This window comes from Sander lucioperca, chromosome 17, assembly GCF_008315115.2.
Source record: "Sander lucioperca isolate FBNREF2018 chromosome 17, SLUC_FBN_1.2, whole genome shotgun sequence".
Taxonomy (NCBI): domain Eukaryota; kingdom Metazoa; phylum Chordata; class Actinopteri; order Perciformes; family Percidae; genus Sander; species Sander lucioperca.
Window position 1 is genome coordinate 30,258,537 of NC_050189.1, and position 19,195 is coordinate 30,277,731.

General features: G+C 41.3%; 1 protein-coding gene across 1 annotated transcript in view; it reads right to left on the bottom strand.

The window, feature by feature from the left end:
• Positions 1-15,207: 15,207 nt before the first annotated feature.
• The window catches only part of LOC116043839 (SH3 domain and tetratricopeptide repeat-containing protein 1), a 33,358-nt gene continuing 29,370 nt past the window's right edge, over positions 15,208-19,195 (bottom strand). Inside the window, exons 18-19 of the mRNA XM_031290819.2 lie at positions 18,193-18,389; positions 15,208-16,040 (exon numbers count right to left, since the gene is read on the bottom strand). Coding sequence (XP_031146679.1) covers positions 15,786-16,040; positions 18,193-18,389 — 452 coding nt within the window. The 3' untranslated portion in view covers positions 15,208-15,785. The remainder of the gene's footprint in view (positions 16,041-18,192; positions 18,390-19,195) is intronic.

Genomic DNA, 19,195 nt, shown 5'->3' on the forward strand with positions numbered 1-19,195 from the left:
TAAGGGCGTAGGATTTTGTTTCAACATTATAACCAAAATTTTGAGTGTCAAGCACTTCATTTCCTGCCTTCCTGGTGAATTTTTTCTGCAACAATTTGTGCCTTTTGTGCTTCAGTTTATGGTGTAAATGTCTTTATTTATGTAGAGGAAATTATTTTTCTCCTGTATTGTTCAAAACATCATCACGAGTTTCGTGATTTTTTTATTAGGAATCATGTACATCTCAACAACAAATCTGTTGGAGAATGAGACCTTCTTAAAGCCAGACGCTCCAAAGTTTAAATACACATAAATCACATCTTTATTATTCTCGCTCCTGTTGTGTTTCTTTAAACCCCCCCGATGTAGCACAAGTAGACAGTTCTTGTTTTCCGTACATGTTTTGAGCCCCTCTGCACAGTTATTTTTTTTACCTCTTTGGGGAAGTAGGTTGTTTCATATTTTTTTAGGCGGACAAATCTAACTTATCCAAATATTGAAATCTACACCTTTGACTGACATACAGTATACAAACATTGTCATTTATTGCCCATTCCTGTCATTCTTTTGATGGATCTTCTGTTCAGCTGCTCTCAGTTTGTGCTCCTAGCATTAACGTTCAACAGCAGTGGCCCATGTGAGCAATAGTATTGTGTAGAACAGTGGTTCTCAAAGTGGGGTCCGGGGCCCCCTAGGGGTCCTTGAAGAGGTTCCAGGGGGTCCTCAACAAAAAGGGGAGACATTTATTTTCACTATAATTTCATCCATAAGTAACACAATGACAGATTGTATGACTATTTTGCTCATGGGTTTCATTCACTTTCTGCAGTAGGGTAGGGGACCCTATCAGGTAGGGGACCCTGGGACAAAGTCATATCAGATGGGGGTCTAATGTGTGTCAGTTCAGGGGTCCTTGATGTGAAAAAGTTTGACAATGACTGGTGTACAACACTGTAATCCTCTTAACCAATGAGAACAGACACATAAGGGACTCTACATGTAGCTGTTGCAGGGATGGTGTGTTCAGGCAGCTCCATGTGCTCGCTGCTTTTCTTTCTTTCTTTCTTTCTTTCTTTCTTTCTTTCTTTCTTTCTTTCCAAAACATGAAGTCATTCATTATTTGGTGTAGACTGGGGGGATATGAGGACATGCTTTCATTACTGTCCCCTTGTAAGGGCAATTTAAGACGACCAGACCATGCAGTCTCACACACACACACACACACACACACACACACACACACACATTTTGCAGCCCCCCCTGATGAACATAGTAGAATCACCAGAGGCCTCACGATACGATATCATCACGATACTTATGTAACGATATGATACAATAGTGATTTTTAAAGATATTGCAATATTCTGCGATATACTGCAATTTATTACCTTTTTTCCAACTTCAAATTTTTCCCAATTTTAAATGATGTCCCCAAAAGGAAACTTGGTCAACATCTGTTTTATCTAAAAAGATCCATTTCTCTGTTTGTTCAGCTCACTTCAATTGTATTGCTGCACAATGGGATTGTCAAGCAGACAAACTGACCAACAGATACTGTATATAATAATAGATCGGTACTTGACGTCTGTGAATCAATACAGTATTGCCACGGAAAATATTGCTATACTGTATAGATTTTTTTTCCCCCACCCCTACTTAGTACTACATATGTGGTTCATTGGCATGCTTCACCTCTGTGTGGCCAGTTAAAATGTTAGCATGGCTGGAGTCTGTGTTCTTGATCGCGTGACGTGTGTTCGGTACAGTGTTCGGTGCGTTTGACAAAGTGCAGTGTGAAAGTAAACCGAACCGAATGACACCGAACTTCACCCCCCCAAATCGCACAGTCCACCGAACTACAGGTGTGAAAGCGCCCTTAATCATGATATCATAATTGTAGTGGCAATCTAACAACAAAGAATGCCACTGGAGGGAATTTGAAGGCATTTCCGACTCGTGCTGGTGCAAATGATAACACTTTATTTATTAATATGTTTAAAAATATCTACAAAAACTGACTTTGCCCACTGAAAAAGTAAAAAAATAAATAAAATCAAACTAGACCAAAAACACCCTATCACGCGCCCATAGCTACGGTTGAAAAATTGTTGGGCTTACCGGATTCTAATTCCCTCTCGCTGCTCACCTGGGATTCCCTCTTTCTAAACCTCTGTGATTGCCGTAATAAGCACACATACACAGGTGTGCAGGTGACATAGTGACCAACAACATTCACACAAACCTACCACACACACACACACACACACACACACACACACACACACACACTATACACACGCAAGTCTAAATTGGCTACAACAATATTTTATATTTGTGTTGTTGCAACGTGCACTCAGACTGAGTCACTGAGTATGTTTACGTGCACACCAATATTCCACTATTATTCAGAATATGACAATATTCCGAATTTGATGCAGGTCATGTAAACAACATATTCCGGTTGGATATTCCGAATAAGGCCTTTTTCCGAATATAGCATTTTCCCATAAAGACGTGGGATATTCCAGTATTATTTGGGTTTTAGAGGCATTCTTTGGATGTATATACAGCGCATTCAGAATATGCGTCTCAATGTTTTTTTTTTACAGCAGTTTACACCCAGTTTCGGCCTCTTGCCTGTTTACGGCTTTGTGCGTTGCTATGGTTGCTGTACACAAACCAACCAGCCAAAAGTTTGTGAGGCTGCAGACCCGATTAGAAGGAGAAGCACAGCTACTTTTAAACTTTATCAAAGACTTGGATATCAACCAGTTTTTGGATATGCGCACACATCGCTACACTGACCTTTTCAAGAAGCTGGTTGAAGGAATGAAAGAGGGACACTGTGTTCACACGGTCCAACAAGTCCGCCACCGCTGGAAAACTTTGAAAAAAAACCTTATTTTGCACGGCTACATGTAAACGGGATTATTGGTGGAATATTCACTTTCATTAGCCATGTAAACGGCTTAAGCCTGGTTCACACGGGGCGATTTTAAAATTGTCGGCCGATTTTCCAATCCTGAGAGATCCCACACACGGAGATAAAAAATCACGGTCTAACAGTTTTGGTCGTACAGTGTGTGGTGCGCAGCACACGGCAAAATCAACACGTCATTTATAATCAACTCTCTACCTATCTCCACCAGAACAACCTTCTTGATCCCCACCAGTCTGGCTTCAAGGCTGGCCACTCAACAGAAACTGCCCTCCTTGCTGTCACTGAGCAGCTTCACATCGCTAGAACAACCTCTCTCTCTTCCATTATCATCCTTCTGGATCTTTCTGCTGCCTTTGACACAGTGAACCACCAGATCCTCATTTCGACACTCCGAAATCTGGGTGTCTCAGGCTCTGCGCTCTCATTACTCACATCTTACCTGGCAGACCGAACCTACCGGGTAACCTGGAGAGGGTCTAGCTCAGAACCTTGCCCACTTAAAACTGGGGTTCCTCAGGGATCAGTCCTGGGTCCCCTCCTCTTCTCTCTGTACACCAACTCTCTCGGGTCTGTCATTCAGTCGCACGGCTTTTCTTATCACAGCTACGCAGATGACACCCAACTAATTCTCTCCTTTCCTGAGTCTGAAACTCAAGTAGCAGCACGTATCTCGGCCTGTCTGACTGACATCTCTTCTTGGATGTCCACACACCATCTGAAACTCAACCTCGACAAGACTGAGCTCCTTTTCCTTCCAGGGAAGGGCTCTCCTACCCAAGACCTGACTATAACAATTGACAACTCTATAGTAGTCCCCACCAAGACTGCTAGAAACCTGGGAGTAACACTTGACGACCAACTCTCCTTCACTGCTAACATTGCTGCAACCACCCGATCGTGTAGATACATGCTGCATAACATCAGAAGGATACGTCCCCTTCTAACGCAGAAGGCGGCTCAGGTTCTGGTTCAGGCTCTAGTCATCTCACGTCTAGACTACTGCAACTCCCTCCTGATTGGCCTGCCTGCATGTGCCATCCAACCCCTGCAGCTCATTCAGAATGCAGCGGCTCGACTTGTCTTCAACCTCCCCAAGTTCTCTCACACTACACCTCTCCTCCGCTCTCTTCACTGGCTACCAATTGCGGCCCGCATCCGCTTCAAGACACTAGTACTTACGTACAGGGCCACGAACGGATCAGCACCCGCTTACATCCAGAACATGGTCAAACCATATACCCCAACCCGCCCACTTCGTTCTGCATCAGCCAAACTGCTGGCTGCTCCCTCACAGCGAGGGAGAACTAATTACTCAACGAAATCCCGACTGTTCACTGTCCTGGCTCCCAAATGGTGGAACGAGCTCCCCGTCGATATCAGGATGGCCGAAAGCCTACACATCTTCCGCCGAAGGCTAAAAACGCATCTCTTCCGACTACACCTCAGATAAAATCTTGAACTTGCACTTTCGAACCTGCACTTTCATATGTCTCTTTGTAGCTTTGCCTATTTAAAGCTACTGTATTTGCACTTACTACTTGTGGTCTGGAGTTTGAACCTTCACAGTTGAAAGCACTTAATTGTAAGTCGCTTTGGATAAAAGCGTCAGCTAAATGACATGTAATGTAATGTAATGTAACATCACACACGAACCGATTTGACATTCCCAGGTCAGACGGGAAATCTCGCAAAATCCCTCGAGATCAAACGTGACTTCAGAGTAAACAATCAACAAGAGGATGCAGTGGCAATAGTTTGTAGTTTGTTTTTAACCGAAAAAAAACATCAAAAGAAAAGGCGATGGTCAAAGAAGTGGAGACAACGCGAGCATGGACTATACTTGCTATACTTATCTCCGACGTCCACCGGACTTTCTGGTGCGCCGTGCCGCCGGCTGTTTTGATTTTGTTTCCCGGTGCTTTCCTCGCCGCCTCGTCACCTCGCTTTCTGATTGGCTACACGCCACAGTCCACAGGCTGCGTGCTTGTTTGTCCCCGGGGGACACCACACACGAGGAGAAATCAGGCCAAAACAATCCAACATGTTGGATATCCCCGATTTGAGATCGGAGCGGTCCCGACGTCCTTCCGAGCAGACGAGAGCAGTCTTAACACACCACACACGGCAGGAACATCTGATCAGATTATTTTACGATAATCGGAGCATCCTTAAGATTGTTGGAAGGGGGGAATCGGGGCTAAAATCGGCCTAATTATCCTGCCGTGGGAACCAGGCTTTAGTAGGAATATCGTCTTTTTCAGAATACCAAAAACCGGAATATTATGTTCGTGTAAACGTAGTCACTGTGTCCCCAGATAAATGAAGTTGGTGTTATTATAACCACCAGGAATGATAGTTAGAAAGTACAAAAACAAGACTCAGGTTGTAAGAAGTGGAATTTCCCATGGTCCAAAATGACCTCACTCAGCAAAAATGTTGTTTCTCTCAGAGTCTTTAACTAAGCTGCTTCTCACACAGTTGGGAGTATACTATAAGAACTCACCCACCGACACAGTGGTGGAATATAACTAAGTACACTTACTAAAGTATTTTTACACTCCACTTTATTAATCTGACAGCTTTAGTTACTAGTTACTTGACTAAGTAAGATTTTTGCACACAAAACACATGCAGCTTATAAAATACAATGTTTTATTATAAATGCAGTGTTGTATAAAGTACTAGGAAGCAATACTTGAGTAAAAGTACAAGTATCGTACTAGAAAAAGACTTTGGTAGAAGTGAAAGTTACCTTTTAGAATATTACTTAAGTAAAAGTCTTAAAGTATCTGATATATACTGTACTTAAGTATCAAAAGTAATTTTCTGATATTTAATGTACTTAAGTATTTGAAGTAAAAGTAAAAAGGTTTTTTTTTTTTTAAAAAAGGAAGCGGTTAGAACTTTTATTGTGAACTTTATTGTGGCTTTCTTATAGTAAAGCATAAAGCATATTCAGGGTTCCCATGTCTTCTTATCATCCGGTAGGAAGAATCTTTCATTCCAATGTACAGAAACATTTCTTGCAAATACGGCCACGGGTGTATGACGTTATCTTCACCACTACCCTGTTCACCGAGTTCACCACTATTGTCGGGGTTGTCGTCTACGATAACGGGAGGTCCTCCAGTAGGTGCTCCTGCTTCCATGGCGGTTTCAGTTGTGCGTCCTCCTCCTCCTTTAGCAACAAACAAGCACTGAAATAGAGCGTGCCGCGTGCGGAGCGTGCGTATGCAATCTAGGAGCAGTGATTCGCCAAACCTCCCTTATTGCAGTCGCACACATTTCTTCTAATTTTATTTTTTTAGTAACGAGTAACGAAGATGCTTAGTGGAAATATAACGGAGTAAAAGTATACATTTTATCTAGGAAAGTAGTGGAGTAAAAGTGAAAGTTGACATAAATTTATATAGCGAAGTAAAGTATAGATACGTGAAATTTCTACTTAAGTACAGTAATGAAGTATTTGTACTCCGTTACATTACAACACTGTATAAATGAAACTACCCAACAATATAACAGCTTACAAGTCCAGCTGAAATGATAAGCCGATTAAACACTAAGTTGATTGACAGAACTGTTTGGATCGTTTCCAGGTCCTAAAATGTGAGGATGCATTGATTAGTTTTACATTTAATACTTTATAGCTATAGTGCGTAGTTTCTGTCTCCCCCATGAGGAATTCTAAGTAATGACAACAACACTGTTGGCGCGTCCACATGATACAAGCCTTCTGTGGTCGCTCACCACCCCCACCCCTCCTCCACACAGTTGCTAGTAGCCAAGGAGGACACGGAGGATTTATAAAAAACCTGATGGACTCTTTGGAAGAAGTAATCATCTTCACTCGAGATTCTGTGCGTGAAAGTTGCCGGACGACACCATGTTCTGAACATAGCCACATTGACAAATTTGACAAAATTGACATTCTCACTCCCATCGCGTCAAAAAGCAACGCTTGGTCAGGTGCTTTTGGCGTTTGTTATTGACGCAAAAAGTCTCCATTAGCGTCATATTTCGACGCACTTGGTCTGGACTCTTGCCGTCATTTTTTGACACTCTGGGTCGGGACTATTGGTGTCACTATTTGACGCTCTCGGGACTCGAGTCTAGCCCTTTGGCGTCATATTTAGACGCTCTTGGTCGGGACTCTTGGCGTCAGTTTTTGACACTCTGGGTCGGGACGTACGTTTAACTGACATGTGGCTCAAAAACGGGACAGTTAGGGTTAGGAAAAGATGGTGGGTGGAGTTACAAAATGTACGTTTCAGTGACACGCGGTACAAGAACGGGACACGAACCCAAATCTCCTGGGTGACAGTCCTGTGTTGTTTGACCCATCTACCAACCTAACCTCCTGCCTCCTTACGCAGATTTATTTTATCTTTCATACTACTCTCTACTGTTGTCTCTCTTAATACTACATCGCTCGGTCAAGGTGCTGCTCTGCCTGGTGCGTCCCGTACAGACGCTAAAGGGGGAATTTTTGGTCGTACGCGACGCTGAGAGACACCAACCAAGCGTCAGTATTTTAAGAGTTGGGAGTGAGAACGGGTTAGAGAAATACAGAGAGTTGTGTGGAGCTGATAGTCTTAATTAGCTTTGTATCAACTCATTTGGCAATGGCTTGAATGTAATATAAAAAAAAGTTACGCACTAAAGCTTTTAGTCCGTTTCTATACTTTTGCTTAAGTAACATTTTCAATGCAGGACTTTTACTTGTAACAGAGTATTTTTACAGTGTGGTATTAGTACTTTTACCTAAAGTAAAGGATCTGAATGCTTCTTCCACCACCCACCAACACATGCTATAGATGTGAGGCTGTTTTTGAATTCTTGCCTTCCTCTGACAGGCGCACAGTCCCAGAGGGGAGGCAGACTGTGGAGCGCTCATGTCTACACAACGCTGAGTGGCCCAGTTTGTTTTCTCAGACGAGAGGGGTGAGGACAGAGACATGTGCTGCTCACCCAGCCGTGGGTGTGTTTGTTTGAACTAGTCTGTCACTTGAGGAAACACAGGGCTCCTTGTTCAGCAGGAATACACAGGTTCTGAAGGCAATGGAGGGATGCAGACAGCACTTGTAATATTTATCCGACTGTTTGACACACTATGACTCATTAATTACACACTCCTCAAGCCTGAAGGCCTTAAACCCAAACTGTTTTTATTGTTCTACTATTATTGAATCCACTGTGTATACAGTAGGATACATCCTTACTTTGGTGCCATCCAGTGATCAAAATAAGAATGACAGTGAAATGCTTCCAATACCGCAAATTATTAAAAATTATGGCATCAGAATCATTTGAAAGATGAATAAATCCATGCATTGGTTTAAAGTTTAAATCATTCTACTTTTTAAATACTTTAAGTCACTTGTTATCATGTCAGCCATATTTCTACTTCCTGACTTTTGTGTGAACCTGGAGGAAGTAAACATTTTTTTTTTTTTTTGCTAATCTGATAGATGGAAACATGCTAACACTAACATAGGCCTATTTGGGAACCAATGACAAGGCCGGCAGAAGATCCTAAAAGCTGATCAAATGTGCTGTTGTAATGTCAGCTACAGGTAGGTACTAGTCAACAAGTCCTTCAGACCATACGACGATATAGATAGTTCATTCCAACCCTCTAATACCTCCTCATATCTAAACCAGAGAACGTAACGGTCGCGGCTTGGTTAAGTTTAGGCACAAAAACTACTGAGATAGGTTTGAGAAAAACTTTGTGGTTAGGTTAAAATCATTTGTTGCGTTACTTCAATACTGGTTACGAATGTGACACAGAACATAGTCTCGCATTGCCAGACCTTCCTCCCCAGCGCTGCGGAGGAGGGTCTGGCTAGTCCACACAGCATTCTGGGATAGGAGAAAAAAAACGTGTTCTGGTTTATTGGCATTTCTTTAAACCAATCACAATCGTCATGGGCGGAGCAATGGTTCCGCTGCAGAATAGCCTCGGGAAGGAACTTGTTTTGGTGGAACATGTGTACGTTCAAAAGTTGTTTTAGTCGTGCGACAGAAAAGTCAGATTGGACAGATAGTCTAGCTAGCTGTCTGGATTTACCCTGCAGAGATCTGAGGAGCAGTTAACCATAGTCCTCACAAATCTACCGGAGTTTAGAACGCCAACACAAAGAAAGAGGAAGGTAACGGACATCCGGCCTAAAATGAAGGACATACGGGGGAATTTCCAGCGGCATCTAAACAATCCCGGAAATGAAACGTCATTGATATAGACTGCGTGAAGTTCGTAGAGTTGCGTTTACTTTTATTTCAAACGGGACACAAACCCTATCATATCATATCCAAATCATAACAAGAGTTATCTCAAGACACTTTACAGATAGAGTAGGTCTAGACCACACTCTATACTGTAAGACCAATACACTATAATTAAAAACCCAACAATTTCCCACGAGCAAGCATTTCGTGCGACAGTGGCAAGTATCTGTTTACATTTTGCACAAACCTTCATCCTGGACTATACATCTGCCCGTTGCCCAATGTTTAAACAGCTATTTTGTATGTATTTGTTTCTGTATTTATTGTTTATTCTTATTAATGTTTAATATATTTGCATATGTATGTATGCCCCAATCACTAAGGCAAATTCTGTTGTTTTTTCCTAACGTTTCCAGTTTAACTGATTTCTTGCATAAGAAGCAGTAGGCTTCAAATACGTTGTTAGCAACTGGCTTTAACCAAACCCTAAATTCAGTTTTTCTTCAGTATCGCTAAACTTGTACTTCCTCATAGCTGAAGAATACAATCCGTTTCATGTCTGAGGTACAATTCGAAAGAGACTCGTGCCAATAACACGAAAGCTGATTGGCTGAAATATAAGTTGCATGTTGGTCTCATTTGTAGTGGTAATACAGCGAATCATATTTGGACTAGCGAAAGAAAAAACTACAACACCACGGAATGAAAAAACAACATTCTAAAGCACTGCGGGAGCATTTCAATGAGCATAAGAGGATACTCTTCAGAGGTTATTAGAGTAGGAAAATTAAGACCTGTTTAGAATGATTTAAGACCTAAAACACAATACTTCAGCAAATGTAAGACTTTTTAAGACCCCGTGGAAACCCTGTTGTAGAGACAGTTGGCGAATTCCCACCTTTGTTAAAACATCCATCTCTTGTCAGATTCTTCCAGAGTAATCGAGTGTATAGTTCATTATGGATCATTTCAGTCAGGACCACTTTGTCAAAATAGATTCATTCATCTGCAATTTGTATTGGGCGGTATGGCTCTGTTCTGGGACCTCTCCACACTTCCACGTGCATATGTGGAAAGCATGAGGCAGGGAGAGCACACCCCCCTGCCGTTCCATGTGCATGTATGGAAAGCCTTAAGCGGGGAGAGCAGCAGTGCAGGATCCCCATAGGGTAGAGAACAGAGCAGCATCAATGACAGAGACACAACATTGATTAAGTCAGACAACATGAATTTAAAAAGAGGAGCTGGGGTGGAGGTGGGTTGCAAGCGCTAGCAGAGGTGCAGCAAGGTAGGCTGGGAAAAGCAGTTTAAATAGAGCGTGCAATTTGGAAATCCAATCAAAAGATCAGCTGAGCCATCAGCTGGGGTGCTGGCTTAGGAACTGTCAGCTGTGAGCTGAGATAATAGCCGAGCTTGACTCCGTGTCTGCCAGAACTTACGCTATGCTTCATTAAGAAAGTCTGTCACTAGTGTAACATAATTCTGATATTTCCATCCTACATTCATTTAAGATCTTGCCTGCAACCCAGAGCATATGTGCGTTTGTTCAGATGGTTCATGGTACAGTGGCAAGAAAAAAGTATGTGAACCTTTTGGAATTTCATGGGTTTCTGAATAAATTTGTCATAAAATGTGATCTGATCTTCATCTAAGTCAAGGGTATTGACAAACACTGTGTCTAAAATAATGAACACATTCTGATCTTTCATGTATTTATTGAACACACTCATTCAACATTCAAAATGGCAGTGGAAAAGGTAAGTGAACCCTTAGAATTAATAACTGGTTGACCCCCCCCTTGGCAGCAGTAACCTCAATCAGGCGCTTCCTGTAGCTATGGATCAGACCTGCACATCGTTGAGGAGGAATCTTAGCCCATTCTTCCTGGCAGACCTACCTGTCATATTCTTTGGACGTCTCATGTGTATGGCCCTCTTCAAGTCAATCCATAGCATCTCTATTGGGTTGAGGTCTGGGCTCTGACTTGGCCACTCCAAAAGGCGGATTTTATTTTTCTGAAGCCATTCTGTTGTGGACTTGCTCCGGTGTTTTGGGTCGTTGTCCTGTTGCATCACCCACCTTCTACACAGTTTCAGCTGACGTACAGACATTCTCACATTATCCTGAAGAATTGTCTGATATACTTGGGAATTCATCTTCCCCTCAATGATTCTAAGCTGGCCAGGCCCTGATGCAGCAAAGCAGGCCAAAATCATGATGTTTCCTCCACCATACTTTACGGTTGGGATAATGTTTTCATGATGATATGCCGTGCACTTTCTACGCCAGATGTAGTGCTGTGTGTTTTTTTTCCAAATAATTCAATCTTAGTTTCATCAGTCCACAAAACATTTTGCCAATACCGCTGTGGAGTGTCAATGTGCTCTTTTGCAAACTTCAGTCATGCAGCAATGTTCTTTTTAGTAAGCAGTGGCTTCCTTCGCTGTAGATACCCTGCTTGTCCAATGTTTTACGTATTATAAGACTCATAAACAGAGATGTTAGCCAGTTCCAATGATGCCTTCAAATCTTTGGCTGTCATTCAGGATTGTTTCTTGACCTCGTTGCTGAGTCTTCGTTGTGCTCTTGGTGTAATTTTGACTGGGCGCCCATTTCTTGGCAGAGTGCCAACAGTCCCAAAGTGTCTCCATTTGTAGATTGTGAATTTCTAAACTGTAGACTGGTGAATTTCTAAAGTCTTTGAAATAACTTTGTAACCCTTGCCAGCTTTATGTAAATAAACAATTATTGATCGTGGATCCTCTGAAAGCTCTTTTTGGCGAGGCATGGCTCACATAAGCATGTTCTTCTTGTGCAACGCAAACTCCAGAAGTTTGAGGGGTTTTTATCAGTCAAAGTAGCTGTAGTCCACACCTCCAAGCCCATTAACTCAAGGGTTCCCATACTTTTTCCACAAGCACTATGAGGTCTTTTTGGTTGTTCTCAATAAAGACATGAAAGATTAAAAAAAGGTTGTGTTATTATTTAAGACACATTATATTTGTCAATATCCTTCACTTAGATGAAGATCAGATCACATTTTATGACAAATCTACTCAGAAGATCATGAAATTCCAAAAGGTTCACATACTTTTTCTTGCCACTAGTACATGCTGAGACAGCGACTACTACTACTACTACTACTACTACTACTACTACTACAGACAGCAGGTGAAATATTCTTATTGTTCTTTAAAGGCAGCAGTGTCAAAGTCCTGTTGATGGGATTTCTGATAGGGTTGTTGCTTTTACACTCTAATTCCATCACTGCAGCTCCAAAAGACATCATACCAAAAATACTCCACACACTGTTAATTAATCAGCTCCCGGTAAATTATAAATGCAACATTTCTGAAAGATACACATATTAATCATATGTTTCTTCTCCTCTGCCTTGGCGAAAGAAAATCTTAAATTACTTTTAGATGTGTGTGCGTCACATGTGCACAATAGTTCATTATCAGACAAAAAAACTATAAACATTCTACATTAAAGGCATGTATAATAACTTATTTAAGCCTTACTTTGATATTTGGAAATCATTGTTAGTGTTTCTGCAGCTTATCCTATTTTATGTTATGTGTTTATACTGTTTATGTTTCACCTTGTGGAATATGTTTTTGCTGTCGCTATAACCAAACTATTCCCGTACTTATCATATCGTCGTATCATATTAAATACTTCACTCGTGGTTCTGATGATTAACAGCTGTAAATAACAGCTCGGTCTCTTTCACATGAATGTGCTGGTGGCTGCATAAAAAAACACAGAGTTACTGTGCCAGTTGATAAACAGCTTCATTATTCCGGTTAACCAGGGCAGCCAAAGTTCGGCTCAGGGAAGCCAGGTGCAAAATTACATTCCCATGTAATAAACCAACAAGTCCTCCAAACCATACGACCATAGGTTGCTTATGCCTACCCTCTAATAGAGCTCAACAGTATCTGCCTGCTTTTTTAACAGCTCTGGCTCCGGAAGGGTTTTTCCCTGTTCAATATTTCCATTGACGTTTGATTAATTGCTTATATATAAAGAGTTTTAAGTTTGGAACCAAGCCAACCATCTACGAGCTGAATAGTGAGCATAAAACACTTGATTTGCCGAAAGAACATTTTGAAAACGGCAAAAAAAAGCAAAGGTACAATGCTGCACAGAAGACTTCAGTGGTAGCAGCTCGCTATAGCCGATGGCGGTTTCGCGGGTACGGTAACATTTCCATGGTAACAGCAAGTTGGACCAATCAGAGATGTCACTGTAACGCTTGTGGGAAGTGTAGTATTTCTCCGTAAGATCGCGAATAAAACATGTTTTTCATTTCATTCAGACTTGTAGCTTCTACAGGAGAAGAAACTTTCATTACACAACCACGTAACTCGTGGTCAGTCTACCTCGGACGGTTTAGACGTTATGGCTGATAATCGAAATCCTCATGGAGAAAATGAATGGGATTTTTACTCCCGGAACCACACTGTCAAGCTCCATAGAAGTATTTCATAAATTAGTGCCCCTAGCGGTGGCAGGAAATATGAGCATTTTCCATCCTCATCGGTTACGCTTTTAAACATGTCGTTCACGTTGTGAAGTGGTCGCAGTTTGGTTACGTTCAGGCACAAAAACTACTTGGTTAGGTTTAGTAATTTAGTAAGTTTCCGTTAAGTAAAAAAAAAAACTTTACATTTATTTCATAAACGGGAAACGAATCCCGGTCTCCAGGGGGAAAGTCCAGTGTTAATATTGTGAATCGAAAAAAAACTACATGGTTAGTTTTCTGCCACAAATCTAAATTTTAGAAGACGATGATGGTTTGGGTTCAAATAAGAAGCTACTTTTGTTACGTAATAAAAGTTATGTACACAACTTAAGTGTGCTACGTGGGTTAAATATGTTACATAATCAAGTCAACATTGGTTTTGTTTTCACACAAGACCTGAACAGCCTCTGCTTAAAGTGTTAGTGGTTTTTTTGAGCCACCCATCCAATTACCAAACGTAATTGACAACGCAGTTTTGTTGTATGGACAAGTACACAGTTACATCATTTTATTTTGACCAAAAATCTGGAAATAAAAAAATGAAGGTGTATACAGTCCAATAGATGAGCAGCTGCATTAGAAAATATCTTGCTTAATGAAAAAATAAAATAAAAATCTAAGGTACCAGAACACATTTGATCATTGATCATTATATGATAGTTGTGTTCATGAGTGATCAATTAAAATCTGCATTTCACTTCTCTTGTTTCGACAAATTACAAAAAAGAAACTGAAAAAATGAATCATAAATGACCTTACACATAAGGGCAATAACATTACATGTCATTTAGCTGACGCTTTTATCCAAAGCGACTTACAATTAAGTGACATAACGTCAAGACATAACATACAATTACTTAAAGCTTTTTTTATTTTTTGGTTTATTATATTTATCTATATTATCTATATCTATATATATATTCATCTTTTCTGTGGATTAACAGAGGCCTGAGAGGACAGTAAAGTTAAATCCTGGGGCGGTCAGGCTGGGGCTACATGCAATTTGTATACCAAATATATTAACCCTAGAGACCCATTTTGTCTTTTTAGGGGAGGAAAGGGGATCCTTTACGGAAGACAGCAGGTCAACAGTAGCCTATACAGTATGCCACATATAAGTGATAACATCATCTGAAAGCTGGGAACCTGAAGATTAATTTGAGATGCATCTTAGCACGGTTTAAGTTTTTCTAGTCATAAATCTGTAATGAACATTGTATTTTTGATTGGGCGAGTGTATAAGGGCTTTAAACATGATGATAAAAGTATATGATGGCCATTTAAACACTCTATTATGTCTCATGAGTTGTTGCAGCATTTTGGGGTTGATACCATTTGTTACACAGATTTGGTGCAAATTGTTACACAGATTTGGTGCAAAATGTTACACAGATTTGGTGCAAAATGTAACAATTTTTGACCATTCAAGAATTAATTAAGAAAAATGATGGCCCCAGTATGCAGACATTTACAAATACACCATTTTAGTATAGGCGAAAATAACATTTATACTGCATGAGAAAAACTGCATGTTTCTTGCCCCAAACTGCATGGGATTAGCATAAAGTGGGCATGTCTGTAAATAGTCGACTCGTGGGTACCCACAGAACCCATTTTGATTCAGATATTTTGAGATGAGAGGTCAAGGGACCCCTTTGAAAATGGCCATGCCAGTTTTTCCCTCCCCAACGCCGGATTTTAGGGCATTATTTAGCCCCCTCTTCGACAAACTGGCATGTCATGGTTGGTACCAAGTATTCCTTGGATTATCTACTTTCATATGATACCACTATCTTCACAGGTTTTAGAAGAGAGTCTTTTAAAGAGAGCAATGTTGACCGAGATCGAATTTGCCACAGTTAGAAGGTCCAAAAGCTTAACAGGCTTAATACTACTGGGGCACTGCCCCCCTTCCCTCCTCTAGAACCGCCACTGTAAATCCGTTGCCGTAGTCTTAATGCATAATAATTCATAAGGATTCTCCGGAAATTAATTTTTTCTGTACCAAAAAACTTTCATTCAGTCATCTGCTGAAGTTTTTGTTTCACTTCGCAAAAGTTTAGTTTTTTTTGTAAAACAAAGACTTGACTCCTCAAAATGCCTTTCCTACTGTCCGGTGGTCTTGTACTGTGTGGTGCTGCTACACTGCTGATCCGGTGAGATATTAATCCTCCTCACGTTCAGCTCTGCAGCAAATGCTCTAGCCTTCTGGTAAAAGAAGAGAGAGAGCTCCCGGTCTATTAGGAAGTTGTGGTAGATGGTGGCGAGGCGGGTGCACAGCTGCAGCTGAGACCTCTTGTTGCCCAGATCCATGGCTGCAGCCAGAGCCAGGTGGTAGTAGCCTGCAGCGTCAAATGGGTCCTGTAGAGAGCAAAATGTACCACCACTTCACAAAGTGTTATGTAATCACATTGGTCATTGTTAAGGTAGTCCACACTCCACATAGCATTCGGGGGTTGGGAGGAAAACATGCTCTGGTTTATTGACATTTCTTTAAACCAATCACAATCGTCTTGGGCAGTGCTAAGCACCGGAAAAAAGACGCGGTGCCGCTGCAAAATAGGCTTGGAAGGAACTTGTTTTGGTGGAACGTGTACGTTTAAAAGTTGTTTTAGTCGTGCAACAGAAAACTCAGATTGGACAGATAGTCTAGCTAGCTGTCTGGATTTACCCTGCAGAGATCTGAGGAGCAGTTAACCATAGTCCTCAGAAATCCACCGGAGTTTAAAATGCCAACACAAAGGAAGCCCAAGGCAGCGGATATCCAGGCTAATTGAGTGAAATCTGGCGGATTTTCCGGCGGCCACGGAGCAATCCCGGAAGTGGAACTTTGTGGATATAGACTATTGCTAAGGAAAAACTCAGAAGCAGCACAACTCATTTCACAAATGTGAAGAAGGTTCGTTGGACCTTGATGAATTACACAGGAGCATTTAATGAATTCACAACTGAGGAGAGTTTGGGATTACACGGTACAGTGTAGGCGCCACCCCAACTTCTGAAGTTCCTGTCTTCCTGAAGGTGTATTTAAACTCATGCGGGAGGCGTTAAGTTTATCTGAACCTTCAATGTAAACAAAGATATTGCAGATGCCTAAAACACAGATGCTAAAGCCTAGTTCAGCCTCTCTCTCTCTCTCTGGGAAGTAAAAGTGCAAAAGTGGGGCAGGCCCACCAACGTCCAAAAGGAGACAGTCCTGAAACAAAACATTCCCTTATCATGCAGCTGCCTAGATTCCCTGAAGAAGGCACAGAGTTGAAGTACTCCTCTGCCTGGAAAGTAATGGTTATGGTTGGAGATTATGTTGGACACTGACCTGAATGAGACCCGAGTACCACTGTCTCAACTCACATAGCATGAGTTCATAAACTGGAAATTCCACCACAGTCATTGTATTTCCTACAAGATGCTTGGGACTTGAGTGTTTTGACTTGGAATTTAAATAAGGACATAATAGCCAAGACTTAACACATACTGTACAGTACATGTGACTTGCAAAAGAATGATGTCCCACCTTTGGCAGATTACCTGAATTTCACTAGACATGAGCTCAAATTTTGTGAGTCACACATTGTGCCCAGTGCGAAGAGAATGCGGTGGCACACTTAGGATATTTTTGTGTCTGTTGTCCATGCAGCATTCCAATAACTATTTGTTTTCTCCGCCTGAGGAAACTATTTTATATCCCAACATAGCAAAGTAATTAACTTGTGATCTCCAGGTAATGGGATAAAAAAAATGGAACCGCAGCTACTTTGTGCTAAGTATCTCATAACTCTGGTGACTCTTGACAATAGTCTCAGGTACTAAGGAGCGACATGAACTAATCTGCCGTGGCTCAGGTGGAAGAGCGCTCATCTACCAACTGAAAGGTCGGTGGTTTGATCCCTGGCTCCTGCTGTCTACATGTCGAAGTGTCCTTGGGGAAGACACTGAACGCCAAATTGCTCCCGATGCTGCGCCATCGGTATGTGAATGGAAGTCCCTTTGGATTAGCGCGTCAGCGAAATGTAGTTTAATTTAATAATCTCAGGAACTAAACTGGGAACTAGAAGAACCCATTTTTGCATTCCTTCTTACTGTGTAAATAAAGCTGCATGGTGAAACAGCCGGGAGGTTTATGTTCAACTAGCTAGAAACATTCGGCACCTAAAGCTCCCTGATTGTTGGCCATCAGAAAGTACAAACCCCAAAGCAGGTTCTTTTTGGGGAGCCATGGCTGAGGAACTATATTTAGACCATGGTTTCTCCTGCGGAAACGAGCTAGAACATCCAATAGAGCTCCGATCCAAGTCAAAATTACAAATGAGAACGGTCACATATTGGCAAAGATTCAAAATGAAATGTAAAGAAGCTCAAGCGAGACTATTTTCAACTGATATTGTGAGATATTTGGGGCTTTATTTCACATTACAAGGTGGGCATTATCTATGGACGATGGAATCTGTGTGTGTCGCATTGTCTAAGTGCTAGTAGTAAACTCCAGATACATATCTATTATATAATCCCTTACCTTCAGGTCATTGAATATGATGTCCCCCAGCGTTTGGTACACCCGAACATAGTACAGTGTTTCCTCATCAAACTGCAGAGTTGTTGGACAGAGGGTCAGGGTTTTCAGGTAATGATGTTCAGCCAGTTCATACTGGTCCAGACTGTGGTACAGAGAGCCCAGTCGATGGTAAGCCACTCGCTCATTCAGACGCTCACCTGTATGTACAACCAAACACAAAGGGAGACACAGTTATTCAGTTACAGCACATGACTTGAGTTTAGTCATCAGTTCGCCTGTGTACCGCTTTGGATCAGAGCAATGAATACCAACAACTGTTGGCCAGAATACCATGACATATCATAATGATATTTATGGTACCCAGAGGAAGATTTCTAATGCCTGTGCTCACCAAATTTCATACTTTCACGCAAGAAAATAAATGTAATGTAATGGGCATGAAATTTGCTGAGCACATCCATGGTCCCCAAAGGATGAACCACTCATGAACTTTCCTCTTGCATAAGATATCTCATCTGTCAATCTATTTTATGAATTGCCGTTTAACATGTTGAACACATTTTCTGATTGAATGCTTTAGATTTTCTTTTCGCTACCAGGAGGATAGACTTTACATTTAAGCTCCCGGACTGGCAATGAGGGCTCGACTTACAGTCATATCATTTTGTCGACTGATCAATTATTTTATTTAATCGACAGATCTGTGCAGTTTGAGTGGTTGTTAAGACTAGAAAAGCGCAATTTAAATGCAATCCATTTATCATCTGTTTCTCCACACAATCATGCAAAAGCACCACTTTAAATATTGTGTTTACCACAAATGTGTTTATTCAGCATAAAAAAGCATTAAAAAGAAATCTTAGTCAACTTAGACCAAAACGACCGATTACTCAACTTATCGACTAAGATGGGGCTGCCCTACTGGCAAAGATCTATAATTAGCTGAATCATTAGTATGTTGTTTGTTCCTGAAAACTTTACTGTTGGTGGATTTAAAGTGTGG